The sequence below is a fragment of the Oryctolagus cuniculus genome, chromosome 7, assembly GCF_964237555.1.
Source record: "Oryctolagus cuniculus chromosome 7, mOryCun1.1, whole genome shotgun sequence".
Lineage (NCBI taxonomy): Eukaryota > Metazoa > Chordata > Mammalia > Lagomorpha > Leporidae > Oryctolagus > Oryctolagus cuniculus.
In genome coordinates, this window is record NC_091438.1 from 43,257,848 (window position 1) to 43,283,711 (window position 25,864).

Consider the following 25,864-nt stretch of genomic DNA (forward strand, 5'->3'; position numbering starts at 1 on the left):
CTCTTTCTCTCTCTCACTCTGGCCTTCAAAATAAGTAGATAAATATTTCTAAAATGAACATAATAATTTCAGTAATCATAAATAATGAAGGACCCTTCCTTGGCCACTCCGTACAGGACATATTCTCTTCTCCATGCTGACTTCTCGTCAGTTCCTGCCTTCCCCTCCAGAGCTCGTGGCTGTCTGTTTATCCCTTTGATCCTTGCTCATGGTCTGTCTCCCGACTCTGCTGTCATTCTGCAGAAGCGTCACAGCCCTGTTTCCTGCCCCTCTCTGTCCTCGGGGCCTGGCACGGCATAAGTCGACCGGGCAAATGGTAGTCAAAGGGATGATGACCGTGGTGCTACCAACGTCTCTCCAGAAACTCGCAACCCAAACCACAGCTGGAGTCCCCTGAAAAGCAGCGGCAGAGGGTGCCCCAGACCCTCCAGAGACGGGGCTGGCGGGGTGTGAAAGAAGGAAGCACGGATGCCAGGTGATGAGCCCACAGCAGTGGTTAAAGGGGCTCCCGCATAGCGGGGCTGCTGTGGCTGGACCCTCGTGGCAGGCCGCACAGCACAAGGTGCGTGCTACCTGGGTGTGTCTGCTCCTCCTCCGACGTGGAGGTTCCGCAAGAGTTGAAAGGTCGTGGCTGAGGGCGGGGCTAGCCTCTCTGCGGCACCGTGCTTGATCTTTGAGCACTTCAGGAACAATCTAGACACCTTTATCAATGCCTGGGAATGCTCCAGGCCCTGGCTCGGCCTCAAGCCTGCAGGAGGAAACGTGCAACTAGCTGGGTCGCGGAGCGGCCAAGGCCCTCTGCATTTCTCAGTGAGGACAGAACGTGGGGGGCACACTCACCACCCCATCGTGGTGCCCCTTCCCTTTCTGCAGGCTCCAGGCCCTGCCCTAAAGCACCTGCTCCCCAGATTCATCGAGGTTTAACTTCAACCGAGTACAAAAGAAAGGCACCGTGATCACTGGCTAAAACGACTGTCCTATTCAAGCTGCTGACCAGTGTCTTTGGACTGGAAATTCATCTGGAAGACTGAGTGGAAGAGGGAGAAAGCCAGAGGCGGGGGGCGGCCAGCCAGCAGATCTGGGGGAGGGACTGTGTGTGGGGACGGGGTGGCCTGCTGGGTGTGCCCCTGTGCTATTCTCTGGCTCCCTTAGATAAGGCCAGCAGTTTTGTCTCGAGAGCTCTCCTGTTACACGGATCTGCCAGCCCCAGTCCCACACTGGGAACATGTCAGTCCAGGAGAACACGCCACCCCCGCAGCTCTGGTCATGGGTCTCTAAGTCCCAGAAAGACTTGACAAAGTCCTTCCTGACTGGGGCTCCAGGAGGTAAGGGGCAGGCTGGAGGCTGGAAGCCAAGGGGGAAGTGAGGGTGGAGATCAGGAGTGGGGTGGAGGGTGGGGGTCCCCCCCCTGCTGTGGGACACTGCGGGGCACCAGTGCTCATGTCTCCCCTGTGGTAAATTATGGACCCTGGTCTGGGCCTCTTGGTCAGGCCTCATGGGCGAGCCAGAGGGGAGGCTGCAGCATGGGTACCATGGGGCACTCCCGTGGTTGCTGGACTCTGGCCCCTGGCTACAGGGCTCCCAGTGGCAGCAGAGATACTGGTGACACATTAACTAGTCCCCAGGCCTGGTCCCCAGCCCAGCTCCGACAGCCCCACTCTGGGGAGCAGACTCGCAGAGACTGGTAGGCGTGCAGTGGCATGGAAGGTGTGCCTGGGAGCGGGGCTCCACTGGGCTGGGCTGGGCAAGCTCCGGGAATGGTGTGCAGCAATTCCCGGCCTTGGAAGGAAGCAAATGGAGACCTTGGGAGGGGAACTGGATGATGGGGGCCCCTGTGGGCTTAGACGTGGAGAGGGCTGAGGCTGTGCAGAGGCAGGGGCTGAGGGGCGAGAAGTCTGGAGTTCAGGGGGTGGCATAGCTGCATGGTCAATACCCTCAGCCTACAGTCAGACTTAGATGTGGAGCCAGAAACCATACGATCTTGGGCAATCTACTCCATGCTTCTCAGCCTCGGTTGGCTTATCTGTAAAATGGGCATGACTGCCAAGCGTTTCACAGTGACTGCCTGGCAGGATGCCTGTTGGTCAGTGCTACAATGCACCTGTGCTGCCCGGCTCACCAGAGCCGCTCAACCCACACTGCAGTGCTGAGGGAAGGGCCAGAGGGGGTGCAGGGAGGGAAGCGTAGGAGGAAGGGAGGGCGCCTCGCAACCCCTGAGCCTCCTCACACACACTCCCCCCCAGGGCCAGCAGGGTACCTGCGTCGGGCCAGTGTGGCACAGCTCACCCAGGAGCTGGGCACCGCCTTCTTCCAGCAGCAGCAGCTGCCGGCGGCCATGGCAGACACCTTCCTGGAACACCTGTGCCTGCTGGACATCGACTCGGAGCCCGTGGCCGCCCGCAGTACCAGCATCATCGCCACCATCGGTAAGCACGACCCTCACCCCAGAGCCACTCCAGGCACTGCCTCATCCCTTTCCTGCTGGGAGACTTCTTCATGGTTGCCTGGCCATTCATTCTACAGACGTGGGTGGAGCATGGGGTACACAAGGCTTGGGACCCTGAGGGTAGATCAGTGAAACACACACACACACACACACATGCATGGGTGTGCACACACATGCATGCACACACATAACTGCTCACTTGAGGAACTGACAGTGTAGGTGGGTGGAACAATTAGTGATAAACAATAAATAATGAAGCAGTAAGTAAAACATTTAATATGTAGAAAGTGATGTTATGAGAAAAAGAAAAAAATAGAGCATGGTAAGGGGCTTTGGAGGTGTTGGGGGAAGGAGGAGGTAGGTTGCAGCCCCCCCCTTTCTTTTTTTAAAGATTTATTTGTTTATTTGAGAAGCAGAGTTACAGAGAGAGGGAGGGAGAGAGAGAGAGAGCAAGTCTTCCATCTGCTGATTCACTCTGAAGCCAGAAGCCAGGCACTTCTTCCTAGCCTCCCATGTAGGTGCAGAGGCCCAAGCACTAGGTCCGTTCTCCACTGCTTTCGCAGACCATCAGCAGGGAGCTGGATGGTGACTCAAACCAGCGCCCATGTGGGATGCCAGCTCTGCAGGTGGAGGCTTCACCTACATCACCTACTACATCACAGTGCTGGCCCCAGGTTGTGGCCTCTAAATAGGCGGTCAAGGTTGCCCTTATTGGGAAAATGAGACCTGAGCAAAGACTTGAAGGAGATGAGAGAACAAACCATGCAGGTATCTGGGGGGAGAGAGTTCCACACAGAGGGAAGTGTCAAGGAGGCCAGAGGAGCTGGACATCATTATGGGGAAGAGTGGCACCCATGAAGACACTGTGGGGGAAGGGGCGAGCACGCGCAGCCTTTTAAAAATGTATGTGCTTCATCTCATTTTATCTGAAGGCTGGGGGGTGGAGGGAAGAGAGAAAGAGAGATCTGTTCTACAGTGGCTCACTCTGCAAATTCCCAAGCAGCCAGGATGAGCCAGGCTGAAGTCAGGAGCCAGGAACTCCACCAAGGTCTCCCACGTGGACAGGAGGGACCCAAGCACTTGTCTGCTGTCTCCCAGGGTGTGCATGTAGGTGCAGAGGCCCAAGCACTGGGCCTTCTAGCCAGCAGGAAGCTGGCTAGAAGTGGAATAGCTGGAACTGAAACCAGGCATATCAACGTGTTAACCACTGCATCAAAGGCCATCCCCCTCCAAACGGCTCTGCAGGCCACTTTTAGAATTCGCGTTGGGTTTTCCTCCGAGTGAAATGGAGTCCTGCTGCAGAGTTTTGTACAGGGCGAGCATAAGCTCTGACTTACATTCTAAAAGAACCGCCCTGGCTGCTGGATTGAAAATAGATGGGGGGCGGGGCGAGGGCAAGGACAGAAGCTGCTGCTGCACTATTTCTGGCTCAGCCCAGGTGGTGGCAGCGGAGGTGGTGAGAAGTGGTCAGATTCCGAGTGCAGTTTGAAGGGAGAGCTGCTAGGGTGTCCTGGTGGACTGGACGTGGATGGGGTATGGGTGAGGAAGAAGGGAGCCAAGGCTGGCGCCAAGGTTTTCAGTGTGAGGACGGGGAAGGCCGGGGGAAAGCTTCGGGAGGAGATGCAGAGCACGGTGGGACATGCTGAGTTTGTGATGCATTTTGGAGATGCAAGCGTGATACAGAGTGGGCGGTCAGGTGCATAGCTCTGGGCTCAGGAGAAAGGTCTGGGTTGGAGCCAGAGCTTTGGGAACTGCCTGCATAAAGATGTTATTTCAAGACGTGAGACCAGAGAAGTTCACCAGAGCAGTGGAGGTAGAATGCGGTCATTCGGGGAGTGGACCAGAGGCTGAAAGGTCTCTGTGTCTCCCCCTCGCCCCACCTGGCTCTGCCTTTCAAATAAATAAAACTGGGACTAGAGCTGCAAGGGAACGTGAAATTAAGAGACTTTCTGGTGAAAACGAACAGCAGGTTTCCATGTGGTTGGGACCGATCCGGTAACGGGCGGGCAGCAAAGGTCGGAGGGCCCGAGTGGCTGGCGGAGCCGGCGGGGTGTCCAGGCAGAGCAGGCCGCCCAGCGGCGGCGAGAGGACTGGCCTCAGCATTAGCCAACTCCCACAGCTGCACGGCTGCCCCACCAGCAGCGCAGGAAGAGGCCCGAACTCAGCTTGCGGCTCTCCGCACTGAAGCTCAGTGCCCGGCACACAGCCCTCTGCCACACCCCCTCGGGCCCTGGGTTACTCCCAGGCTGCGGTACTTTTACCCCCAACAGTTGCTGGGGACACCCCCTCCGAGAGGCCCACAATGCTGCCTCCCCAGGGGCTGCAGAAGGAAAGGCAATTGCGCCCTGTGAGCAGGGGTAGCGGCCGGGAATGAAGGACAGGTAACCGGACTCCTGGGACGTGGGGAGGCCTGGGGGTAGACGGGTTTGGCGGGAAACTTGTGTGAGTGCCAGCTCCGGTTCCAGGGCCTGCGTCTCGCTCAGTGGAGCGCCTCAAGGACATGATCAAAGCCGGGATGAACATTGCGCGACTCAACTTCTCCCACGGCTCCCATGAGGTGCGCGGCGAAGCCAGGACGGGGGAGGAGGAGGTTGGGGGCGGGGCCGGCAATAGGAGGCCACCTCCCCCTGAAAGTTGTGGTCGGCTCCCGCCCCCAGTACCATGCGGAGTCCATCGCTAACATCCGGGAGGCGGTGGAGAGCTTTGCAACTTCTCCTTTCGGCTACCGGCCCGTGGCCATCGCTCTGGACACCAAGGGACCAGAGATCCGAACCGGCATCTTGCAGGGGGTGAGAAGCAGGGCTGCGGCCCGCAGGGCCCTGGCGTGGAACCGGCGGCAGGGCGGGGCCGGGGATCGGGGGCGGAGCACGGGGCGGGGCCGCGCTGGCACGCGAGGCTCCTGCTCAGGTCTCGGCCCGCTGCGCCCCCAGGGCCCGGAGTCGGAGGTGGAGCTGGTGAAGGGCTCCCAGGTGCTGGTGACCGTGGACCCGGCGTTCCGGACGCGGGGGGACGCGAGCACCGTGTGGGTGGACTACGTCAACATCACCCGGGTCGTGCCGGTGGGGGGCCGCATCTACATTGACGACGGGCTCATCTCGCTGGTGGTGCAGAAAATCGGTGCGCGCGTGCCTCCTGCCCCGACCACGCCCCAGCGCTGGGCGCCTTCGCCCGCCATGGGCCGAGCACACCTTCCCCTGGCCACCCGTCCTTCCGCCCGCCCAAAGGTCCCCAGCAGCGCCTCCTGCGCTCACCCTGGGTCGGGGCTGGCCTTGCGCCTTAGTCATTTCTTTCGCACGTGGCCACCGATGGCCCATTCACTGCGGCAGGGGCCCCGAACAAGGGCGGGAAGCCCAATCGAACCTGGTTCCTGACTTCATGGGCGTCCGAACCCGATGATCCCTCTTCGGGGGCCTGCGACCCCGCCTCAAAGCCTGACGGAAGTTGATTCCCTCCGTGCCCGCAGCCCCCGAGGGGCTGGTGACCCAGGTGGAGAACGGCGGCGTCCTGGGCAGCCGGAAGGGTGTGAACTTGCCAGGCGCTGAGGTGGACCTGCCCGGGCTGTCCGAACAAGACGTCGAGGACCTGCGGTTCGGGGTGGAGCACGACGTGGACATCATTTTTGCCTCTTTTGTGCGGAAAGCCAGCGACGTGGCTGCCGTTCGTGCTGCTCTGGGGCCAAAAGGGCAAGGCATCAAGATTATCAGCAAAATCGAGAATCACGAAGGCGTGAAGAAGTGAGCTTTGATCCTTGGTCCCCTCAGGCCCTCTGCCGTCCCCCCCCGGCCCCCCCGCCCGGCACCCCTCTCTCTCCTCCTTGGCATCTCGTGGCTCTGACCCAGCCCTGACTCCCTCTAGGCTTGATGAAATCCTGGAGGTGAGCGACGGCATCATGGTGGCGCGGGGGGACCTGGGCATCGAGATCCCAGCCGAGAAGGTTTTCCTGGCTCAGAAGATGATGATCGGGCGCTGCAACCTGGCAGGCAAGCCGGTTGTCTGTGCCACACAGGTCTGCGGGAGCCCCGGGTTGGGGGACAGCAGAGAGGGGATGCCCATGCCTGCAATCCAGAGCACACTCATCCACCCCAGAGTGAGGGAGAGAGCCGGGACCCCCGTTTGCAGATGAAGGAACAAATCGGTCACTGTGTGACTGACCCTAGTTTCCAGGGCACTTAGAGGGGTTGCTTGGCCAGGGTTCCCAATCGCTGTGACGTCCGTGGTGTCCCCCAGATGCTGGAGAGCATGATCACCAAGCCCCGGCCAACGCGGGCAGAGACGAGCGATGTGGCCAACGCCGTGCTGGATGGGGCCGACTGCATCATGCTGTCTGGGGAGACCGCCAAGGGCAAGTTCCCCGTGGAGGCTGTAAAGATGCAGCACGCGGTAGGGGATTCGACTGAGAAGCAAACGGGCCAGGGAACCAAACTCCCTCCGGGCCCCGGTGACCCTGCCCGGCCTGACTTCCTGGTGCCTGCAGATTGCCCGGGAGGCAGAGGCCGCCGTGTACCACCGGCAGCTGTTTGAGGAGCTGCGCCGCGCCGCACCCCTGAGCCGCGATCCCACGGAGGTCACCGCCATTGGCGCTGTGGAGGCTTCCTTCAAGTGCTGTGCTGCCGCCATCATCGTGCTGACCACAACTGGCCGGTGAGGGGACCCTGGGACTGCGCAGGCGCAGACTTTGGGACAGGGGTGGGCTGGGCATTGTCCAGTCACCAGGGAGAAAGCATTCCATCCTGGGGAAAGGGAGAAAGCTGGAGGCCAGGAGAGGCTGGTCTTGCAAGGCACCACGAATCCTGTCAGTGAGCCCTGGAGGGCTGGACAGTGATGGTGGCGTCAACAGGTGCATTGCCTGTTTGGGCTCCTAAAACTCAGAGGAAACCTGTTTAGCCACAGAGCCTCACAAGGCCAAGGTGGCGTGGAACAGTCCGGGAGAGCTGAGTTCAAGTTTTTGCTCTGAGACCCTGCGGAAGTCACCTGGGCTCAGCAAGCCCGCTGTGTTCTTCTGTTCACGTGTGTTCCTCATGGGGTTGTGAGGATTAACAAGAAACATTACTTCTGTGTGTAAATTAACTACTGTTTAAATGTAGATTCCAAGATGGCTTTCTTAACAACCTATTTTATTTGTTCTTTCAAAGATTTATTTATTTGAAATGCAGAGTGATAGAGAAAAAAGGAGAGACAGAGAGGGAGAGAGATCTTCTATCGGCCGGTTCACTTCCCAAATGCCCACAACAGTCCAGGATGGGCCAGGCTGAAGGCAGGAGCCAGGAACTCCATCTGGGTCTCCCATGTGGGTGGCTGACTTCCTGGTCCAAGTGCTGGACCATCTGCTGCTGCTCCCCAGGTCTGTTAGGGGGAAGCCTGATGGGCAGCCAGGACTCAAACCAGCACTCCTATATGGGAAACGGGCATTCTTGGCAGGGGCTTAACTGGCTGCAGCACAACACCCACCCCTAATGAGCTATTTTAAAATATTTTTGTTTATTTATTTTTCTTAGCAGGAAGCTGGGATCAGAACCAGAGCCAGGGGTGGGTGTTTGGTGCAGCAAGTTAAGGGGCAGCTTGTAATGCCTGCATCCTGTATCACAGTGCCAGTTTGAGTCTGGCTGCTCAGCTCACCACCAGCTTCTTACTAATGCACCTGAAAAAGCAGTGGAAGACAGCACAAGTGCTTGGGCACCAGCCACTAATGTGGGAGACCCGGATGGAGTTCCTGGATCCTGCCTTCAGCCTAGCCAACCCTGGCTGTTGCAGGCATTTGGGAAGTTAACCAGTAAATGGAAGATCTCTGTGTCTCCTTCTCCTTCTTTCACTCTGCCTTTCAAATAAATAAATGTCTTTAAAAAAAAAAAGGTCACTGTTTAGGATCCCCTCATCCCATACTGGTGTGCCTGGTTCAAGTTTCAGAGTGCCTGGTTCAAGTCCTGGCTCGGCTTCCATTCCAGCTTCCTGCTAATGCGCACCCTGGGAGGCAGCAGATGATGGCTCAAGTACTTAGGTTCCAGGTTCCTGGCTTTGGCCTGGCCCAGCCCTGTTTGTTGTGGGCATCTGGGGAGTGATCCAATGGCTAGAAGATTCTCTCTCTCTACCTTTCAAATAAAATGAAATTAATAATTTTTAAAGATTTATATATTTGAAAGGCAGAGTTACAGAGAGAGAGAGAGAGAGAGACAGAGAGCGCGAGATCTTCCATCAGCTGGTTCACTCCCCAAATGGCTGCAATGGCCAGGGCTGGGCTGATCTGAAGCCAGGAGCCAGGAGCTTCTTCCAAGTCTCTTACATGGGTGCAGGGTCCCAAGGACTTGGACCATCCTTCACTGTCTTCCCAGGTGCATTAGCAGGGGACTGGATGGGAAGAGGAGCAGCCAGGACTCAAACTGGCGCCCATATGGGATGCAGGCACTAGAGGTAGTGGCTTTACTTGCCATGCCACAGCGCCAGCCCCATAATTAATAAATTGTTTAATGGAAAAGTGCAAAATCAGAAATTAAACCCAGTCGCTCCAATATGGGATGTTGGTGTCCCAACTGGTGTCTTATCACCAGGCCAAATACCTGCGCCATTTTTTTTTCCTTAAAGAGGTTTCTCCCTGTCTCATTTGATATATCTTTGTAGTCTCATGTCTTTGCATTGTGGGAAGGGGTCATGGGTGAGAAAAAGCAGACAGAAAAGACCCAACATCACAACCGCTTGTTGGTAACATCTAGAGCTGACCTTTCTGCCTCCCTTAGCTCAGCCCAGCTCCTGTCTCGGTACCGACCTCGGGCTGCGGTCATCGCTGTCACGCGCTCTGCCCAGGCCGCACGTCAGGTCCACCTGTGCCGAGGAGTCTTCCCCTTGCTGTACCGGGAGCCCCCGGAAGCCGTCTGGGCGGACGATGTAGACCGCCGGGTACAGTTTGGCATAGAAAGTGGTAAGCCGCCCAGCTCTTCCTTCCTCCCAGGCCCGGCGTTGGCCAGGTCCTCGACCCAGTCCCCCACACCTACTCAACGAGGCTTGCCTCCGAACTCTGGCCCCAGATTTTTTCCCCTAGGAAGGATCTCAGGCTCCAAGAGGGGAGGGGGTCACTCCAAAGGAAGAGGAAAGGGAGAGAGAGGACAAGGCCATCCTCCAGATGTCACCCTGCTGTCAGCCGCTGCTCCTTCAGGGGGCTAGAGCCAGGGGTCGCGTGGGGAGCAGGAGGTGAGAGGGTGAGGGAGGACCTAGTGCCCAAGCCGGAACTAAAATCCGACCGCCGGTTGTGCAAGCTCCTCCCTGACCTCTCCTATCAGCTACTCAGGGGGCCGGGCTTGCTGCTTAGCAACAGCACGGCCCATGCCAGCCCACGGTCGCAGCACAGCTTCCGTATACCTCACGGGTCACGTTCTCTGCCGCGCCGCTGGTGGGACACGCCAGACACTTGGCTCAGCCTCCCGGTTCCTCCGTGGAGCGCTTGAGGTGGCCGCGGCAGGTGGCTGGCTCTCCTGGCGTTGGCCTGGGGCCCTCATCTTCTCTCCGTCCTCCAGGAAAGCTCCGTGGCTTCCTCCGTGTCGGGGACCTGGTGATTGTGGTGACTGGTTGGCGACCTGGCTCCGGCTATACCAACATCATGCGGGTGCTGAGCGTATCCTGAGGCGCCCCTCCCTCCTCAGACCCCAGCCACGCCTGCGCCCTGGTCTGCCCCCTCACTCGCTCCCTCCAGCCTGCCCGCCTCCCACAGCCCTGTCTCTGTTTTCCTCAAGCCCTGCCCGCCCTACCTGCCATCCAGCCCCACTCCTGGGTGCCCTTCCCCCTTTCCGTGTCACACAGGCCCCCGAAGTCTGCCTCCAATTCCGCACCGGCCACCCAGCAGCACCAGCTGTGCTCTGGGCATCCAATCCGCTCAGTTGGGTCCTAAGATGCACTAAGCCTTTAATCCCAGCTTGGCTGCTTAATTCTATCCCCCTAGGCTTCCTGTCCCTGCGGGCGGGGGAGAGAGAAGCCAGGGCAGTCTTGTCCACTGTCTCCATAGAACCACTACTTAAAAATAGTTCCCACCCATGTTCTCATGCGTGGCCCTCATGATAGTCTGGGCATCTCCCGAGACAGGGACCCCTCCTCCTGACGGCCTCACAAGGGCAGGCTGCCCTTTCGTGGTAACTAACTGTGACTTCAAAGCGCCACACTGCAGGGGACACTGGGCGGATGGATGCCAGAGGAGACTGCAAGCCCGGCAGGCTGACCTTGGCCTCTGTGTGGGGCTTGCACACTGCTCCCCTGGCTGCTGTCATGGCCACCTCATGCCCCGTTGGGTCCAACGCCCTGCTGTCCCCTCCTGTACCCAGGGATACCTTCACGCCCACCATATTCCCGCACACACACCAGGAGCCAAAACGAGTGTCTCTGTTTTCTTTTTAAACCTAACTGATGGGGAGCAATTATAAAACTTCTCCCCCACACTAAAGGCCCCAGAACGCCCTCCGGGAGGACAAAGGGTTTCGGGTTCTGGCCACACAGTCGTCAGTGTGGCAGAGCAGGAGAGGGGACAGGAGAGGAGTGAGGGGTTACTCTCATCCCTGAGAAGGCAGAGGTGCCAGCTAAAACAAACCCTAAAGATACAAACAGTCCTCCTCCCACCCTGGGGCCAGCCCTCCTGCCCTTACCCAGGGAGGGAGGGGGTTCAAGTATTGCTACCAGGTGGGGAGGGCAGGGGCAGGTAAAGGAATGGGTAGACAAAATGAACAGACAATAAATCAAATTAGCAAATAAGTAAATAAATTAATGACTGAATAAATAAATAAATAAGTAATAAATAAGAAGGAAGAAAAAACATCACCTAAGGATGCAGCCACTTGCCCCCCACCGGGGGGGATCCAGGCTGGCGCACTAAGGAGGTGCCAGCTACCTCTTAGCTTTAAGGGGGCCACCACAGGAGCAGGGGGCACAGGGAAGAGGTGGCCCCAGCTTACAGAAACACGGGTCTGCTACAGAGACGGACGGCAGAGAGCTTGGGAGCAGACAAGCTTAGAGGCGTAGACAGGGAGGTCCCAGGTGGCAGTGAGAGGGCAAAGGGGAGATCCCCACACTCAGCACCCAAGACGTGTGCTGGCCACAGTGGGGCACAGTTAACTGGCTGTGCTGGGGGGACAGAGGACGGAACTGTGCCAGGCAGGACCTTCAGGGTCACTGGCAGGGAAACAGAATGACTGGTTACTTGGCAGTGACGGCGGTGGCAAGTACTTGTGCTTACTGAAGGTAGGGGCCTGGGCCTGGGCCTGCGCCTGGCAGGACCACAGCTGGGGGAATCCCCTCATCAGAGGGCTTCAAGTCACTTCTACTTGGCAGTGGAGACACACAGAGCTGGGGCAGGCACTCAGAACGATGAGGAGGGGGGTACAGGTTAACACGTCAGACAGCTGCAGGGGGCTCGAGCTGAGGACACGGAGGACATCATGGTGGAAGGGGGACATCTCCACGGGGCAGTGGTTCAGGGCCCCTCGGCCCGTGCCAAGAGGCGTTTGCCCTCAGGCACACACTACTGCACCACCCCGAGAGCTAAGGCCCGTGTACCCCGGAATTTCACATGTTGGCAGGGAGCTGGGGGCCCCGGGGGGTGGCTGGCTCAGGCACTGGTGGCCTGGGGGGCTGGGCTGACCCTGGAGGCTTGGCCAGGAGCCCCGAGGGGGGCAGGCGGTCACTTCCTGAGCCCTTGCGCCCGGGAGAGCCATCCCCTGTTGCCCGCTGAGGCAGAGAAGGTTGGGAGGCTGAGAGTGGGCGGCCCCGAGGTCCCAGCCAACGTCCACCTCCCCCTGGGGGAGGGCCCAGCAGAGAGACCTGGGAGCGCCCTGCCCGTGACAGGCTGGCATGGAGGGTTCGGGCAGGAGGGGCAGGCAGGCGGGAGGTGGATGCCCAGGGTCCTCGGGCCAGCAGAGGGCCAGCTCGGACAGGCACCAGCGGGGAGGCCGGGGAGCCTACTGAGCGCCGAGCCGAGCGTGCAAGGAGGGCAGCTGGGGAGTCGGGGGAGAGGGGCAGAGGGCCCCTCTGGTGAGTCAGGGCGATGGCCACGCTGGAGGTCACGGCGGCTGCCTGCAGGGGTGCGTGCACCAGGGGCTCCCACAGCACTGGCTTTCCGCTGAGCTGAGCTCCTGTGCCCGGGGCCAGGCCCTGGACACCCCGAGCCATGTCCCTGTCGTGTTGCACCAAGTGCTGCTCCATGATGCCACCACTGCTGCCCGGACTTGGCTCGGTGCGCTTCCGCTGCAGGATGGAATTCTTCTTGCCTACGAGGTGCCCCGGGGGAGGAGTTAAGGGTAGAGAAGGAATCCAAGAAGGAGGGTGGACCTCAAAGAGAGGGATGGGGTCAAGGGATGGGGATGTGGCGGAAGTGGGGAGAGGAGTCAGGTGCACGGGGGTGTGGCTAAGGGGATGGGGGAAGAGGGCGTGTGTCAGAGAGGCAGGGACTGGCAGTGGGGGAAGCAAGGCTCAGGGCCCGGGACTTAGTCCCAGGGGTGCGGCATGCTGAGAGAGCAGGGCAGTGCGGCGGTGCTGGAAGACCTGCCCGGGGCAGGTGCGCTGGGGTGTGACACTGGGGCTCTGCAGCCTGGGCTCCTCCCTCTGAAGCCTGTGCAAGGGCACAGCCGGGACCCAAGGCAGACAAGGTGGACAGGCCTCACCGATGCGGCGCAGCCGGTCCATGGCCACAGTCTCGAAGGCCCGGCGCATCATGGGAAACTCCTCGAGCACGGCGTTGAAGTGGTCCACGCTGAGTGAGTAGAGGCGGCAGTAGGTGTCAGCCCGCACGCTGGCCGTGCGCCGGCCCCGAGTCAGGAGGCAGATCTCTGTGGAGATTGCAAGGAGGCTCAGGACCCTGACCTCAGAGCTCCCCATTGCACGGCTGACCCAGCTCCCTCAAGGGCCTCCCCAGGCTTGGGAGAAACTAATGAGCACCCATTACCCCAGAGTCCTTAACAGCTGCAAGCATTGTCTCTCTCCTGACTGGCACAATTTCTGGGTTATGCTGGCTGTCCTTCTCCCACTCTCCAAATTCAAATCCACCAACAGGCAAGTCTGGTCGACCCCCACACTCCCAGCTATCCCGCCCCGGCCCCACTGTTCTGTCCCCGGGGGTGAGCCTGGGCACCTCACTCTGCCTCCCCTCTACCACTGTGAAAGAATAGCAAGGGCAGCCCAGGAGGAGAAAAGCAGCCAAGTGCAGTGCTGATGGTCGTGTGGCTGGGGGGCCTGGGGAGCTGGGGGGGGCACCCTGCTTCATTCCTGTCTTTTTCTTGCCTCTGGGCTCTGCAGATTTCACTGCTCCAGGTTCTAAAAATGGGCCTCTAGCCACTACTTGCCACCCTGGCTGGGCACTGGAGTCTCCTGAGAAGCTTTTTAAAGCTATGGCCCAGAGTTCCTTTCTGAGTGGGTCCAGGAAGGGGCTGGAGCTCTGCGATTCTGCAGCAGGGCCAGGTAGGGACCCTGATCCTGGGGACCAGTTGCCCTCTCTCCTCTGCTTCTGATCCCCCCGACCCCTCTCCCCCGGAGACCTACTGACCTCCAAAGTAGGATCCGTCCGTGAGGCGGGTGTCCCGGGCGCCGCGCGCCAGCACGCTGAGCAGCCCGTGCTGGATGAAGTACATCTTCCTGCCCACGGAGCCCTCCCGCACCACGAGGTCCCCTGGCTGGAAGACCTCGAAGCGCAGCTTGGTGAGCACCGCGGTGACGAAGCTGGGGTCGGCGTGGGCAAACAGCGGCATGTGGGCCACCAGGCCCCGGCAGGTGAAGTTAATGATCTCCTGAGCAGGGGACGGGCCTGTCAGGCAGGCTGTGCCCCTGTCCCAAGATGCCCCCTCAAGCTCACCTGCCCCAGAAACCCTACCCCTGGCGTCGTGATCTGCCAAAGGACGGGGTGCTGCCACGGGCCCAGGGCACCTCCCCAGCAGAGATCCCTGGAAGGCCCCCCAATACCGAGATTCCCCATGGGGCCCTCCACCAGCCTCTATCCCTACAGGAACTGCTGGCCAATGGCCTCTACCCCAGGCAGCCCCCCAGAGCCCTCCTTGGGGCGCAGGCCAGCCCACCTCCCGTAGCGGCTCGCTCAGCTCTCCTAGGATGCTCTCCTCGTCGAACATCTTGCCCTGGTAGCGGTGCTCGTAGTATTCATGGATGCGCTGCCGGGTGTCGGCCGGCAGCTTGTGGAAGGACATGTACTGCTCCACCTGCTTGTACTGGAGGGCCGGCCCATTGCCAGAGGGCACAGGACACAGACAGAGGTGTGGGGCCAGAACGGGAAAGGGGGGTGCATGTGGAAGGTGGCGGAGCCATGGAGGAGATGAGGATAATGGGAGACACACAGAAATCACAGGGAAACCCAGAGATGGGCAGAGGGGGAGTCCAAGGACAGGGGTAGAGGCCCAAAGAAGGACAAGGCACACACAAGGCCATGGAGCAAGTGGACACAGGGCAGGACGGGACACAAGAGACCCAACAGGGGCATCATCAGAATAAGCCTCAGGTCAAGCTACCCAGTCTCCGGCAGCCCTCCACACCCACCCCTGCCCTCTTCGGTCCCTGCTGACCTTTTCCTGGTATTGACGCCGGGAAGAGTCCAGGGACTGGATGAGGGCGGTGGCGTGACCGATGAACATGGCGTAGCACGTGGCGCCCACGATCATGCTGAGCATGGTGAGCCAGACGTCGGGCATGCCTACGGGTGCCTGCTGCCCGTAGCCAATGCACAGCATGTGGCTCATGGCCTTGAACAGGGCGTGGGAATACTGGCGGCCCCACGAGTGGTTCTGGGGGGCAGAGCGTATTGCACAGCCTCATTCTCTGCCTGCCCCTTTTTCTCTGTCAGTCCTTCTGCCTGCCCCCTTCTACACCAGACCTTCTCCCAGGGGCTCTGAAGTTGAGTTCTGGAGACCCTGAGGCAAGAGGGGGCCTTGGTTTCTGCCCTGACCTCCCTCCTTGCCTGCTCCCTCCTTCCAAGTCTCCTTCCCTCGTCTTCCCTCCTCACTCCTGCCTCCTCTCCCACTTCCTGCTCCCCCGGGCCACCCCTGCTCCTCAGGCGGAAGAGGACTTAGAAGGCCCTGGAGAGGTGGAGCTCTGGGGACTTCTCACCACCATGCGGTTGATGGACACCCAGCAGTCGGGAGGGAAGTCCTGCAGCATGGGGACCAGGAACTGGAGACAGCCATCCCAGTGACACAGCAGCAGCATCATCCCAATGAGGTTGAAGATGCGAACCACAGCGCTGGCCAGGTCATAGGTCATGTGAAAGATCTGAGGAGTCCGAGGAGGGGCTGCTGTGGACAGGAACCCTCCCTGCTGCTCTTCCTCCATTCCCAGCCTTGCAAATTCTCTCTTGGGATGTCTCCCTCGGCCCAGCCCCCATGAAGGGAAAAATGCAGCTACTGTTCACTGGTACAGAGTTTTCCAGGCCACAGGTAGAGCCAACACAGAGTAGGTGGTATTGCTAATCGGAAAACTGGGGCCAGTCACGTGCCTAGAATCCCAGTAAGTGTCACAGCAGAGACACAGAGGTCTCCTGCAACAGCGGCCCAGGTGTGGCCTGGATGACAGGAGACATCTCCATGGCGTAGGCCTCAGGATTACTGCCAGTAGCGCTTTTTCCCTTCTAATAACAACAGTGAATTTACTGAGAGCTTACTGTGTGCTAGATACTCCTCTGAATGCTGCACATATATTAAATCCTTTAATCCTTACAGCCTTGTCACAAATAAATCGATTTAGCATTCTCATTTCATGCAAGAGGAAACTCAGTCTCATAGAGTAAATAAGAAAACGGGGACCTGGCTGCAGGCAATGAGATTATGGAGCCCATACTGCACCACTGAACCTGGGGCCCTGGAGCTGAAGCTCAACTCTTCCGCAGCCCAGCTTTCACCCGGCGTCCAGCTGGCCCTAAGGTCTTGGTCCAATGGCCATGCACCAACTTCCTGTACCACCATCCCTACCCCAGGCCCCAGCCCATGAACCCTTGTTCTATCTCTGCTTCTCCCCTACCCCCAAGCTTTGGAGAGAGCTCCCCCACGGATGTGCCACCCACCTGCCCTACCCCAGAAACTCTCCAGGAGTCCCACCCCTAGGGCCTTCCCGGCCAGGAGGAGTCTGCGAGAGCCCCCCTGCCCACCTCCCCGCCCCACCTCCTCCCACTGGTGTATGTAGCGGATGAGGCGGGAGAGGCGGAGCAGCCGCAGCAGGCTGAGGATCTTAGTGAAGCGGACGATGCGCAGGGCCCGAGCCGTTTTGTAGACCTCAGCATCCAGCCGCGGCTCCAGTTCCACCACCAGGAAGATGTAATCCACGGGGATGGAGGAGATGAGGTCGACCAGGAACCAGGTGCGCAGGTAGCGGGTGCGGATGGCCCGTGGTGCGAGCAGGATCTCAGCGCCCTCCTCCACCACGATGCCCGTCCGAAAGTTGAGCACCAGGTCCAGCAGAAAGAAGGTGTCGGAGAGGACATTGAAGACGATCCAGGGTGGGGAGTTCTCCTCCTTGAAGAAGGTGATGCCCACGGGCAGGATGATGAGGTTCCCCACCATCAGCAGCAGCATGATCAGATCCCAGTAAAACCTGAGGAGGGAGGGGACGGGAGTAAGACCAGCTGACACTGTACCAGCCACCAGACTGACCCCGGCCAGGAGTAGGCAATACAATTCCGTACTAGAATTCCATACTGCAAGGACAATTTGCAGCGGGTAGGGGTGTGAATGGGGACCATGATTTGGGAAAACAGTTCATCATTATCTAACAAAGTTAAATACTTGCAGTTTCTGCAAACTAGCAATTCCATCCCCAGGAATATACACACTCAATGAAAACATATACTCCAGGAATTTATGTAAGGGAATGTTTATAGCAGCATTAAATCTGTCAGCAACCAAAATGTCCACTAGTAGAAAAATATAGATACATAAGAGAAGTAGGTAAAACCCCTTTGAAATATTTGTGACCTGAAACACCACGCAATCATGAAACCACCTAACTACAGCTATGTTCAGTGGTGCAGATCAATCTTCCAAATTTAACATTGAGCAAAAGAAGCAAGAAACATAAGGACACATATGGATGAGTCCATTTAAGCAGAGTTCAAAAATAGGCAAAACTAGACTATATACGTTGTTGCAGGATTTATACAAAAGTTGTAAACTATTTAAAAAGTAAAGAAATTAGTACCACAAAAATTAGAATGATGAGTTTGGAAAAGCACTAGAAGGGCTCAGTAAGAGGTGCCAGCAACATTGCGTCTCTCTTTTAAAAAAAAAAAAAAGATTTATTTATTTATTTGAAAGTCAGAGTTACACAGAGAGAGAAGGAGAGGCGGGGGTGGGGGAGGGGGGTCTTCCATCCGCTGGTTCACTCCCTAATTGGCCCCAACGGCTGGAGCTGTGTCAATCCCAAGCCAGGAGCCAGGAGCTTCCTCTGGGTCTCCCATGCGGGTACAGGAGCCCAGACAGTTGGGCCATCCTCTACTGCTTTCCCAGGCCACAGCAGAGAGCTGGATTGGAGTGGAGCAGCCGGGACTCAAACCGGCACCCATATGGGATGCTGGCACTGGAAGCGGCAGCTTCATCCGCTACACCATAGCACTGGCCCCAACATTGTGTCTCTTGACTGACACAGTTGTTAAATGAGTTTGCTTTACAATGACACAAACTCACAATCTATATTATCATTAAATATTTTTGTGGTTGGCGCCACGGCTCACTAGGCTAATCCTCCGCCTGCGGTGCCGGCACTCTGGGTTCTAGTCCTGGTCGGGGCACCGGATTTTGTCCCGGTTGCTCCTCTTCCAGTCCAGCTCTCTGCTGTGACCCAGGAAGGCAGTGGAGGATGGCCCAAGTGCTTGGGCCCTGAACCCGCATGGGAGACTAGGAGGAAGCACCAGGCTCCTGGCTTCGGATCGGCGCAGCGCCAGCTGTGGTGGCCGTTTGAGGGGTGAACCAACAGAAGGAAGACCTTTCTCTCTGTCTCTCTCACTGTCTAACTCTGCCTGTCAAAAAAAATATTATTTGTAATATAGGGTTTTAAAAATATGTATGTAATTTTGAGAAACACACATATAAAGAGAGAGAGAGAGAGAGAGAGAGAGAGAGAGACAGACAGACAGACAGACAGAAACCAAGTGAGAGAGAGCTCATACCGGCTGATTCACTCCCCAAATGCCTGCAAAGGCCAGGACTGGACCAGGTCAAGAGCCTGGAACCCCATCCAGGTCTCCCTTGCAAGTGGCAGGAATCCAATTACTTGAGCCATCGCTGCTGCCTCCCAGAGTTTGCATTAGCAAGAAGCTGGGATCAACAGCCTGAGCTGGATATCACACCCGGGTGCTCCAATACGGTACACAGGCATTGTAAGTGCTAGGCTAATGCTTCCCCCTTAAATAGCTTTTCAAAATTTAAAAACAGGGTGGGCACTTAATACGGTGATTAGTCGAGATGCTGCCTGGGAATCCCATATTCCACATCATGTGCCTGGGTTCAGTGTGCTCCCCATTCCAACTTATGTGGACCCTGGGAGTCAGCAGGTAATGACCCAAGCAGGTGGGTCTCTGCCACCCATGTAGGACACCTCAATTGAGTTCAGAGATCCTGGCTTTGGCTGGGCCTGACTCCATCTGTTGAGGGCATTTGGAGGATGAACCAGCAGATGGGAGATTTCTCTCTCTCTCTCTCTCTCTCTCTCTCTCTCTCTCTCTCACCTTTCAATAAAAATTTTAAGGGGAAAAAACCCCACAACAAACAAACAAACAAGAGAGTGCCCTGTACTGACCTCACAGGGCTGCTGGCAAAGCTCCGAGACAATGGACGTGACAGTGCTGAGCAGCCCTGGCTGCTGTTATGACTCACCCCCTCTTCCTCCCCGGATTTCTGAAAGGGTTGCCGCTTCTCCCACCTCCAGCTCTCTGCCCATTTCTGGCTCCTCACACCCTCCCCAGCCTTCCCGCCCCCTCCTCCTTCCTGATAGTCAGACCCATGGATCCTGTCTCTTTACTGGAATTGCTCACCCATGTCTAGGGCGGTGTGGACCATTCTGCCTCGCATCGGAACTGAACTTTCCAGGGGTGCCCCCTGCCCTTCCCACAATCTCAGGCAGGGCTGCACAGAGGAGCAGCTGCTCCGCACCTGTCTCCTCCTCCAACCTCTGTGTGCCACCAGGACTCCGGCAGGGCCCAGGCAGGCATGGGCAGGGGACAGCTGGACTGTTGTGGCAGAAGCTGTGTGGGGGTGGGGGGGGGGTGGGAGGGAGCTGGGTGAAACCCTCCCTCAGAGACAATCACTGGATAATCTCAGGGACTCAATTACCAATGGTGGTTTAATTCTAGGACACAACTAATCCCAGTATCAGCATAGGACCCAGCCCCTTCTGGCTCTGACTGCAAAATCACCCTTTTCAGCTTGGGCCTCAAGTGCAGGCCTCCAGGAGGTCCCCTGGACTATATGCAGTGCGTGCGCAACCAACCCTTGACCCCTCGGCCTCTCGCTCAGGGCCACTGAGGAGAAATCCTGGCCTGGGAGATGCTGAGAGAGGGGAAGGGAGGAGGGTTTGCCTAGCCACAGGAGCATCTTCACAGCCTGACTCACAGGCGGTCACACGCCCGGCGGGTGATGCAGTAGGGAGGACGGAGGAGCAGCGCCACTGTAAGGGGGACAAACGGCTTCTGGACAGACATCAGGGGGAGGGCTGGGAGAGCCACAGGAGACCACACATGGTGCACCGAAGGGTGGGAAGAAGGCAGGATGACAGGAGTGGAAGGAACAATGGGAGGAGGAGGCACATTTGGGGAATGTGTAAGTCTGTGGATTCAAGCTAGTGTCTGGGTCCCCAGTTGCGTATCCAGGTTCCAGATTCACACCTCTTGCTTTCTGTTTCTTCCCTTCCAGGATTAGAGGCTTTACACGCATCCCCGCCTCATCCAAAAGCTGTCCTTCATCTCCCCCCAAGGACAGGGCTGCTCTCCTCCCCTAGCGACCTTGGTGTAGAGGTACAGCGTGATGGGGACTGGGAAACGGCCCCACCCCCACCCTGGTCCCTTCTCTCTGGAGTCACTTGGGCGGTGGTCCTGCCCGTGCTTTGCTGCCTCAATCGCTCCGAGCCCAGGCCCTACCCCACCGCTCCCTGCCTTCAGCACCAGGGACAGCGGCCAGGGCTCGGGTCTGGACACCCCCTCCCCGCACTCCAACGTCTCCATCGCTCCTGGTGGCCAGTCCTGCTGAACCAGGCAGGTGCTGAGCGTGAGAGGAGAGGAAGGAGACAGCGGAGCTGGGCTTCCTCAGGTTGACCGCGATATGACATAATTTCCCCGGTCCCCGGCAAGCGGGACTGCAGGAGGGAGAAAGGGGTCCCAAAGTCTGGTAGTCCTGTGTTCCAGATGGGGCCCCAGGTTCAGGGATGGAAAACCCAGAGCTCTGGAAATCCCCTGATGTCTGCCTCCCCCAACCCGGCGTCCCCAGCCTCGTAAGTCTGGGAGGACTTCCAGCCGGGGATACCCTGACCAAGAATTCCCAAGCTCGGTTGGGGGAGGTGCTTCTCCCTCTCCGTTCGGGGACCCCTGGGCCAGAGAGGGTGGGGCGGGCCTGGCACGAATGTCTCTGCCCCGGGGGGTAGGATGGGGTCCCCTGCCCTCCCCGCCGGGCCCCCAGTACCGGAAGTCGCTGTAGGGGTGGATGATCCAGGCCCCGGCTGACTTCACCCGCTCCTGCTCGATTTCCACTGCTTTGTGGCTGCCAAACACTCGAAGGGAGAACTTGTTGACCGTGGGCTGGAGCAGCGTCCCGAGCTGCCTCCTCTTAGGCTCGGGCGCAGACGCGGGGGTCGGACCTGAGGCCGCGGTCGAAGGGGCTGGAGCAGCGGGCGGCGCCACATCCAGTCCAGGGGTCGCCCCTTCGCCGGCCCCCGCAGCTGGCCGCTGCTCTGCCTCCATGACGACCGCTCCTTAAGCGCTTGGCCTCCTAGACCCCGCCGCGGCCATCTGGGACCCCCCACCCCGGCCCCTCGAGAGTAGGAGCCGGTGCAGCCCCGCGGGGCCGGAGCGGCGGCGTCGTAGGCTGGGAGCCGCCGGCGCGCGGGGCGGAGGGGGTGTGTGCGACAGACCGGCGGGCGAGCGGCGGCCGGGCTGCGCGGCGCCCCCTGGCGAGGGCCGCGCACGGACGGGGCCGGCCGGCCGGGGCGGGGCCAGGGAAGCCCGAGTCCGGGAGGGACGCGAGGTGGGCGTGGCCCTGCGCGCGGGGGCGGGCCTCCAGGCGTGGGAGGAGGAGGCGGGGCCGCGCAGCCTGGGCAGAGGAGGGGGCGTGGCCTACGGTTGAAGGCTTTTATCCACTAAGAGCGAGGAGGCGGGGCCGCCCGCAAGTGGCGGGAAAACCGGGTCCGGGTCAGCTCCTGGGACTCGGGAGGGCGCGTGCCTGGGGGCGGACAAAGGGTGGCCTTTGAGATGCTTCCTTCCCGTCCTCGCCCCTCGCCTGTGGACTTCTGTCCCGCTGATGTCATCTCCTCCCCGCACTCTCCTAGGCCTGTTCTGATTCCTTTCGGGATGCTTTCGGCAAGGACTTATTTCCTAATTCAGACTCACCGTCACTGAGTGGATGCTGAGGATACAAAAATGGGTACAGAGGCCGGCTCTGTGGCGAAGCAGCCAGTGCCCGCGTCCCATATGGGCACCGGTTCGGGTCCAGGCTGCTCCATTTCCGATCCAACTCTGTTGTGGCCTGGGAAAAACAGTGGAAGATGGCCCAAGCCCTTGGGCCCCTACATCCGCGTGGGAGACCCAGAGGAGGCTCCTGGCTCCTGGCTTCCGATCGGCCGTTGCAGCCAATTGGGGAGTGAACCAGTGGATGGAAGACCTCTCTGCCTTTCCTGCTCTCTCTGTGTACCTCTGACTTTCAAATAAATAAATAAATCTTTAAAAAAATTAATCAGTACAGGGACCGGCGCCGTGGCTCACTTGGCTAATCCTCCTCCTGCGGCGCTGGCATCCCATATGGGCGCCGGGTTCTAGTCCCGGTTGCCCCTCTTCCAGGCTAGCTCTCTGCTGTGGCCTGGGAGAGCAGTGGAGGATGGCCCAGGTGCTTGAGTCCCTGCACCCGCATGGGAAACCAGGAAGAAGCACCTGGCTCCTGGCTTCGGATCGGCGCAGCGTGCAGGCCGTAGGGGCCATTTGGGGGGTGAACCAATGGAAGGAAGACCTTTCTCTCTCTCTCTCACTATCTATATCTCTACCTGTCAAAAAAAAAAATCAGTATAAAAGGTCTAGCCACAAGGCCCCTGCTGATCGGTGCCAGAGGACAACCAGTGAACGGGCAAGTTGCAGCGCTGTGTAACGCTGAGTACTCTAAGTTCCTGAAGGTCCCAATTCTCTTCCTCTTCTTTTCTTATTGCTACTGCCCTATGTCAGGCCTTCAGGATTTTTCATCTAAGTTATTTCAGAAGCCTCCAAAACACTCTTCAACCTCTCCAAGCCCAATTCTTTTTGCACACTCTGACAAATTACCTTTCTAAAACCCAGATATAACTCGATCACTTTAAGGTTAAAGTCCTTCAAATTTCTCCATCTCCTATAAGATTAGGTGTAAGCTCCTTACTGTGGTGTACATGGCCCTGCAAATAGTTCCCTTCTTTTTTTTAAGATTGTTTATTTGAGGGGCCAGTGCTCTGGCATAGTGGGTAGTCACTGCCTGCAGTACCAGCATCCCATATGGGCACCAGTTCGAGTCCTGGCTGCTCCACTTCCGAACCAGCTCTCTGCTATTGCCTGGGAAAGCAGTAGAAGATGGCCCAAGTCCTTGGGCCCCTGCAACCCGTGGGAGACCCAAAAGACGCTCCTGGCTCCTGTCTTCGGATCGGTGCAGCTTTTGGTCATTGTGTCCAACTGGGGAGTAAATCAGCATTCTGATAGGAGATGCAGCTGACCCAGTGTGCCCCACAACTCCACTCCTCGAAGCACATCCTCTCTCTTCCCCATCTGGGGTCTGGTCTAGAGCTGTCTTACAGCAGCCAGGATACCACTGCTTATAACAACTCTTTTTTTTTTTTTTAAAGGTTTATTTATTTATTGGAAAGACAGAGTTACAGAGAGAGAAGGAGAGAGAGAGAGAGAGAGAGAGAGAGAGAGATCTTCCATCCACTGGTTCACTTCCCAAATAGCTCCAATGGCTGGAGTTAAGCCAATCTAGAGCCAGGAGCTTCTTTGAATATCCCATGTGGGTGCAGCGGCCCAAGGTCTTGGGCCATTTTCTACTGATTTCACAGGCCATAGCAGGGAGCTTGATAAGAAGTGGCTCAGTCAGGAGCAGAACTGGTGCCCATATGGGATAGCAGCATCGCAGGTGGTGGCTTTACTCACTATGCCACAATTTGGGCTCCCATAAGCAGCTCTTGTCACAGGGCTGCCATTATCAGCTTACAGGTCTGTCTTTCCCATTAGATTGTGAAGCACTGAAGAACAAGAACTTCATGTCTGATTAATAAGCACCAGTAGGTTTTTATTCCAACTCCAAGCACAGTGGTTGAGTAACATCACTTCATTTTGCTTTATTATCCTTAAAGATATTTCATTTTCATATTCTTTATAAAGGATCAATGCTGCTGCTAATTTTAAAATTTCATTCCACCACCATCAGATGCAGTTCCCTATTTTGTTCATTTTTTGAAAGAGTTATTATTTATTTGAAAGAGTGAGAGAGAGAGAGAGAGAGAGAGAGATCGCACTTCCATCTGCTGGTTCATTCCCTAGATGACCACAACAGCTGGAACGGAGCTGGTCTGAAGCCAGAATCTTCTTCCAGATCTTCCAGGTGGGTACAGGGGCCCAAGGACTTGGAGCATCTTCCACTGCTTTCCCAGGTGCATTAGCAGGGAGCTGAATCAGAAGAGGAGCAGCTGGGACTCGAACCTGCATCCATATGGGATGTTGGCACTGCAAGCAGCTATGCTCCCACCCCCTGTGCCACGGCACTAGCCCCTCCCTATTTTGTTTAATGAAGGGATATATAAGCTTTCTAGTGGTGTCTTCAGAAATTTATAGAATGTAAATACTGGTTTTGTTTTTAAGATGTGTTTAATTGTAAGACTGTTTAACATAGTGTGGAAAATAGTGTGGAAATGATTTGTCATTCAGTATAAAGCTTTTTTTTTTTTTAAAGATTTATTTATTTATTTTTATTTGAAAGTCAGGGTTACAGAGAGGCCGGGGGTGTGTGTGTCTTCCATTTGCTTGCTGGTTCACTTCCCAAATGGCCACAATGGCCAGAGCTGGGCTGATCCAAAGCCAGGAGTCTGGAGCTTCTTCAGGGTCTCTCACATGGGTGCAAGGGTCCAAGAACTTGGGCCATCTTCCACAGCTTTCCCAAGACATAGCAGAGAGCTGGATCAGAAGTGGAGCAGCTGGGACTCGAACCAGTGCCCATATGGGATGCCGGCACAGCAGGGGCAGCTTTGCCCGCTACACCATAGCAATGGCCCCCAGTATTAAGTTTTTAGTCATTGATTTTTTTGTATTAAAAAAAATAGGAAAGAGGGAAACCGCAGCTTTCATTACAGACTCCTTGACTGGTAAACTCTCCAAGTGATGAGTTCCAGTAAACTGATTTTTGCCTTTGGATATTGGATCTGGTGCATTTCCCTTGGGCTTTAATTTGGTAAAGCTGTGCACGTATTTAAAAAAAAATTAGATTATTTTAGGGGAGATGTAGGTGCAGAATTATTGCTTACGTAATTTCTTAAGCAGTAATGCTCTGTTTTTAAAATTAATTAATTAATTAATTACTTAGGTCTTCTATCCACTGGTTCACTCCCCAATTGGCCGTAACGGCCGGAGCTGTGCCCATCTGAAGCCAGGAGCCGGGAACTTCTTCCAGGTCTCCCATGCAGGTGCAGGGGCCCAAGGACTTGGGTCATCCTCTACTGCTTTTGGAAGTGGAGCTAGTCTTCTTTGAAGCATTAACAGCATTACTGCTAGGGCCAGAGCTCTGGCATAGGGGGTAAAGCCTCTGCCTGCAGTGCCAGCGTCCCATATGTACGCTGGTTCGAGTCCCAGCTGCTCCACCAGGTCCTTAGGCCGCTGCACCCACGTGGGAGACCCAGAAGAAGCTCCTGGCTTCATATTGGTGCATCTCTGGCCTTTGCGGCCACTTGGGGTGTGAATCAGCAGATAGAAGATCTCTCTCTCTCTGCCTTTCAAATAAAACTTTTTCTATATGCACCCTTGATAACAGAATTTGAAGAAATGTGAGATGATAAATCATTCGAATGGTACAGAAATAAGAAACAGTTTAGAAATGCTTATTTTTATATTAAATATTTGAAATCTAATGATTTGTACATAAAGTTCAGTAATATAAAAAAAAACTTTATGCCTGGTACAATACTGGATACATAATGGACATGTAGCAAATGCTTGTTGGATGAATGAATGATTTAGGAAACTGTTCATGATGGAGTGAGATCTCT

General features: G+C 57.0%; 2 protein-coding genes and 1 long non-coding RNA gene across 7 annotated transcripts; 2 read left to right on the plus strand and 1 right to left on the minus strand.

Moving 5' to 3' along the window:
- The first annotated feature begins 1,132 nt into the window (after positions 1–1,132).
- Positions 1,133–11,179, plus strand: PKLR (pyruvate kinase L/R). Of its 4 annotated transcripts, XM_002715421.5 has the most exons (11): positions 1,143–1,325; positions 2,244–2,426; positions 4,912–5,003; positions 5,104–5,235; positions 5,377–5,563; positions 5,910–6,180; positions 6,302–6,452; positions 6,674–6,826; positions 6,921–7,087; positions 9,175–9,356; positions 9,949–11,179. In XM_002715421.5, exons 1-11 carry the CDS (start codon positions 1,226–1,228, stop codon positions 10,053–10,055), a joined length of 1,725 nt encoding a protein of 574 aa, XP_002715467.1. In that variant the 5' UTR covers positions 1,143–1,225; the 3' UTR covers positions 10,056–11,179. The 4 variants fall into 4 exon arrangements, with proteins under 4 accessions (XP_069933692.1, XP_002715467.1, XP_069933693.1 ...); XM_070077591.1 differs by having other exon boundaries at positions 1,133–1,325; positions 9,175–11,179; XM_070077592.1 differs by lacking the exon at positions 1,143–1,325 and adding an exon at positions 1,615–1,707 and having other exon boundaries at positions 9,175–11,179.
- Positions 9,209–21,590, minus strand: HCN3 (hyperpolarization activated cyclic nucleotide gated potassium channel 3). 2 transcript variants are annotated; one of them, XM_070077590.1, is made up of 8 exons: positions 21,067–21,590; positions 16,564–16,993; positions 15,518–15,679; positions 14,977–15,195; positions 14,479–14,625; positions 13,953–14,193; positions 13,075–13,239; positions 9,209–9,980 (listed from the first exon to the last, which is right to left on the minus strand). In XM_070077590.1, exons 1-8 carry the CDS (start codon positions 21,342–21,344, stop codon positions 9,802–9,804), a joined length of 1,821 nt encoding a protein of 606 aa, XP_069933691.1. In that variant the 5' UTR covers positions 21,345–21,590; the 3' UTR covers positions 9,209–9,801. The 2 variants fall into 2 exon arrangements, with proteins under 2 accessions (XP_069933691.1, XP_002715468.1); XM_002715422.5 differs by lacking the exon at positions 9,209–9,980 and adding an exon at positions 11,160–12,681.
- On the plus strand, positions 19,770–22,552 carry LOC138850535 (uncharacterized). The gene is made up of 3 exons (XR_011390384.1): positions 19,770–20,061; positions 20,305–20,405; positions 21,929–22,552. It is a non-coding gene; the product is annotated as an uncharacterized lncRNA (long non-coding RNA).
- Positions 22,553–25,864: the final 3,312 nt, after the last annotated feature.

Excerpts from the sequence above, each read along its gene's own strand:
- PKLR (XM_070077591.1), top strand. The coding sequence starts at position 1,226 with ATGTCAGTCCAGGAGAACACGCCACCCCCGCAGCTCTGGTCATGGGTC. Across the intron at positions 1,326-2,243 it reads CCTGACTGGGGCTCCAGGAG|GGCCAGCAGGGTACCTGCGT; the intron begins GTAAGGGGCAGG and ends ACTCCCCCCCAG. Across the intron at positions 5,236-5,376 it reads GAACCGGCATCTTGCAGGGG|GGCCCGGAGTCGGAGGTGGA; the intron begins GTGAGAAGCAGG and ends CTGCGCCCCCAG.
- HCN3 (XM_002715422.5), bottom strand. The coding sequence starts at position 21,344 with ATGGAGGCAGAGCAGCGGCCAGCTGCGGGGGCCGGCGAAGGGGCGACC. Across the intron at positions 16,994-21,066 it reads CACCCCTACAGCGACTTCCG|GTTTTACTGGGATCTGATCA; the intron begins GTACTGGGGGCC and ends CTCCCTCCTCAG. Across the intron at positions 14,626-14,976 it reads GGCGTCAATACCAGGAAAAG|TACAAGCAGGTGGAGCAGTA; the intron begins GTCAGCAGGGAC and ends CCGGCCCTCCAG.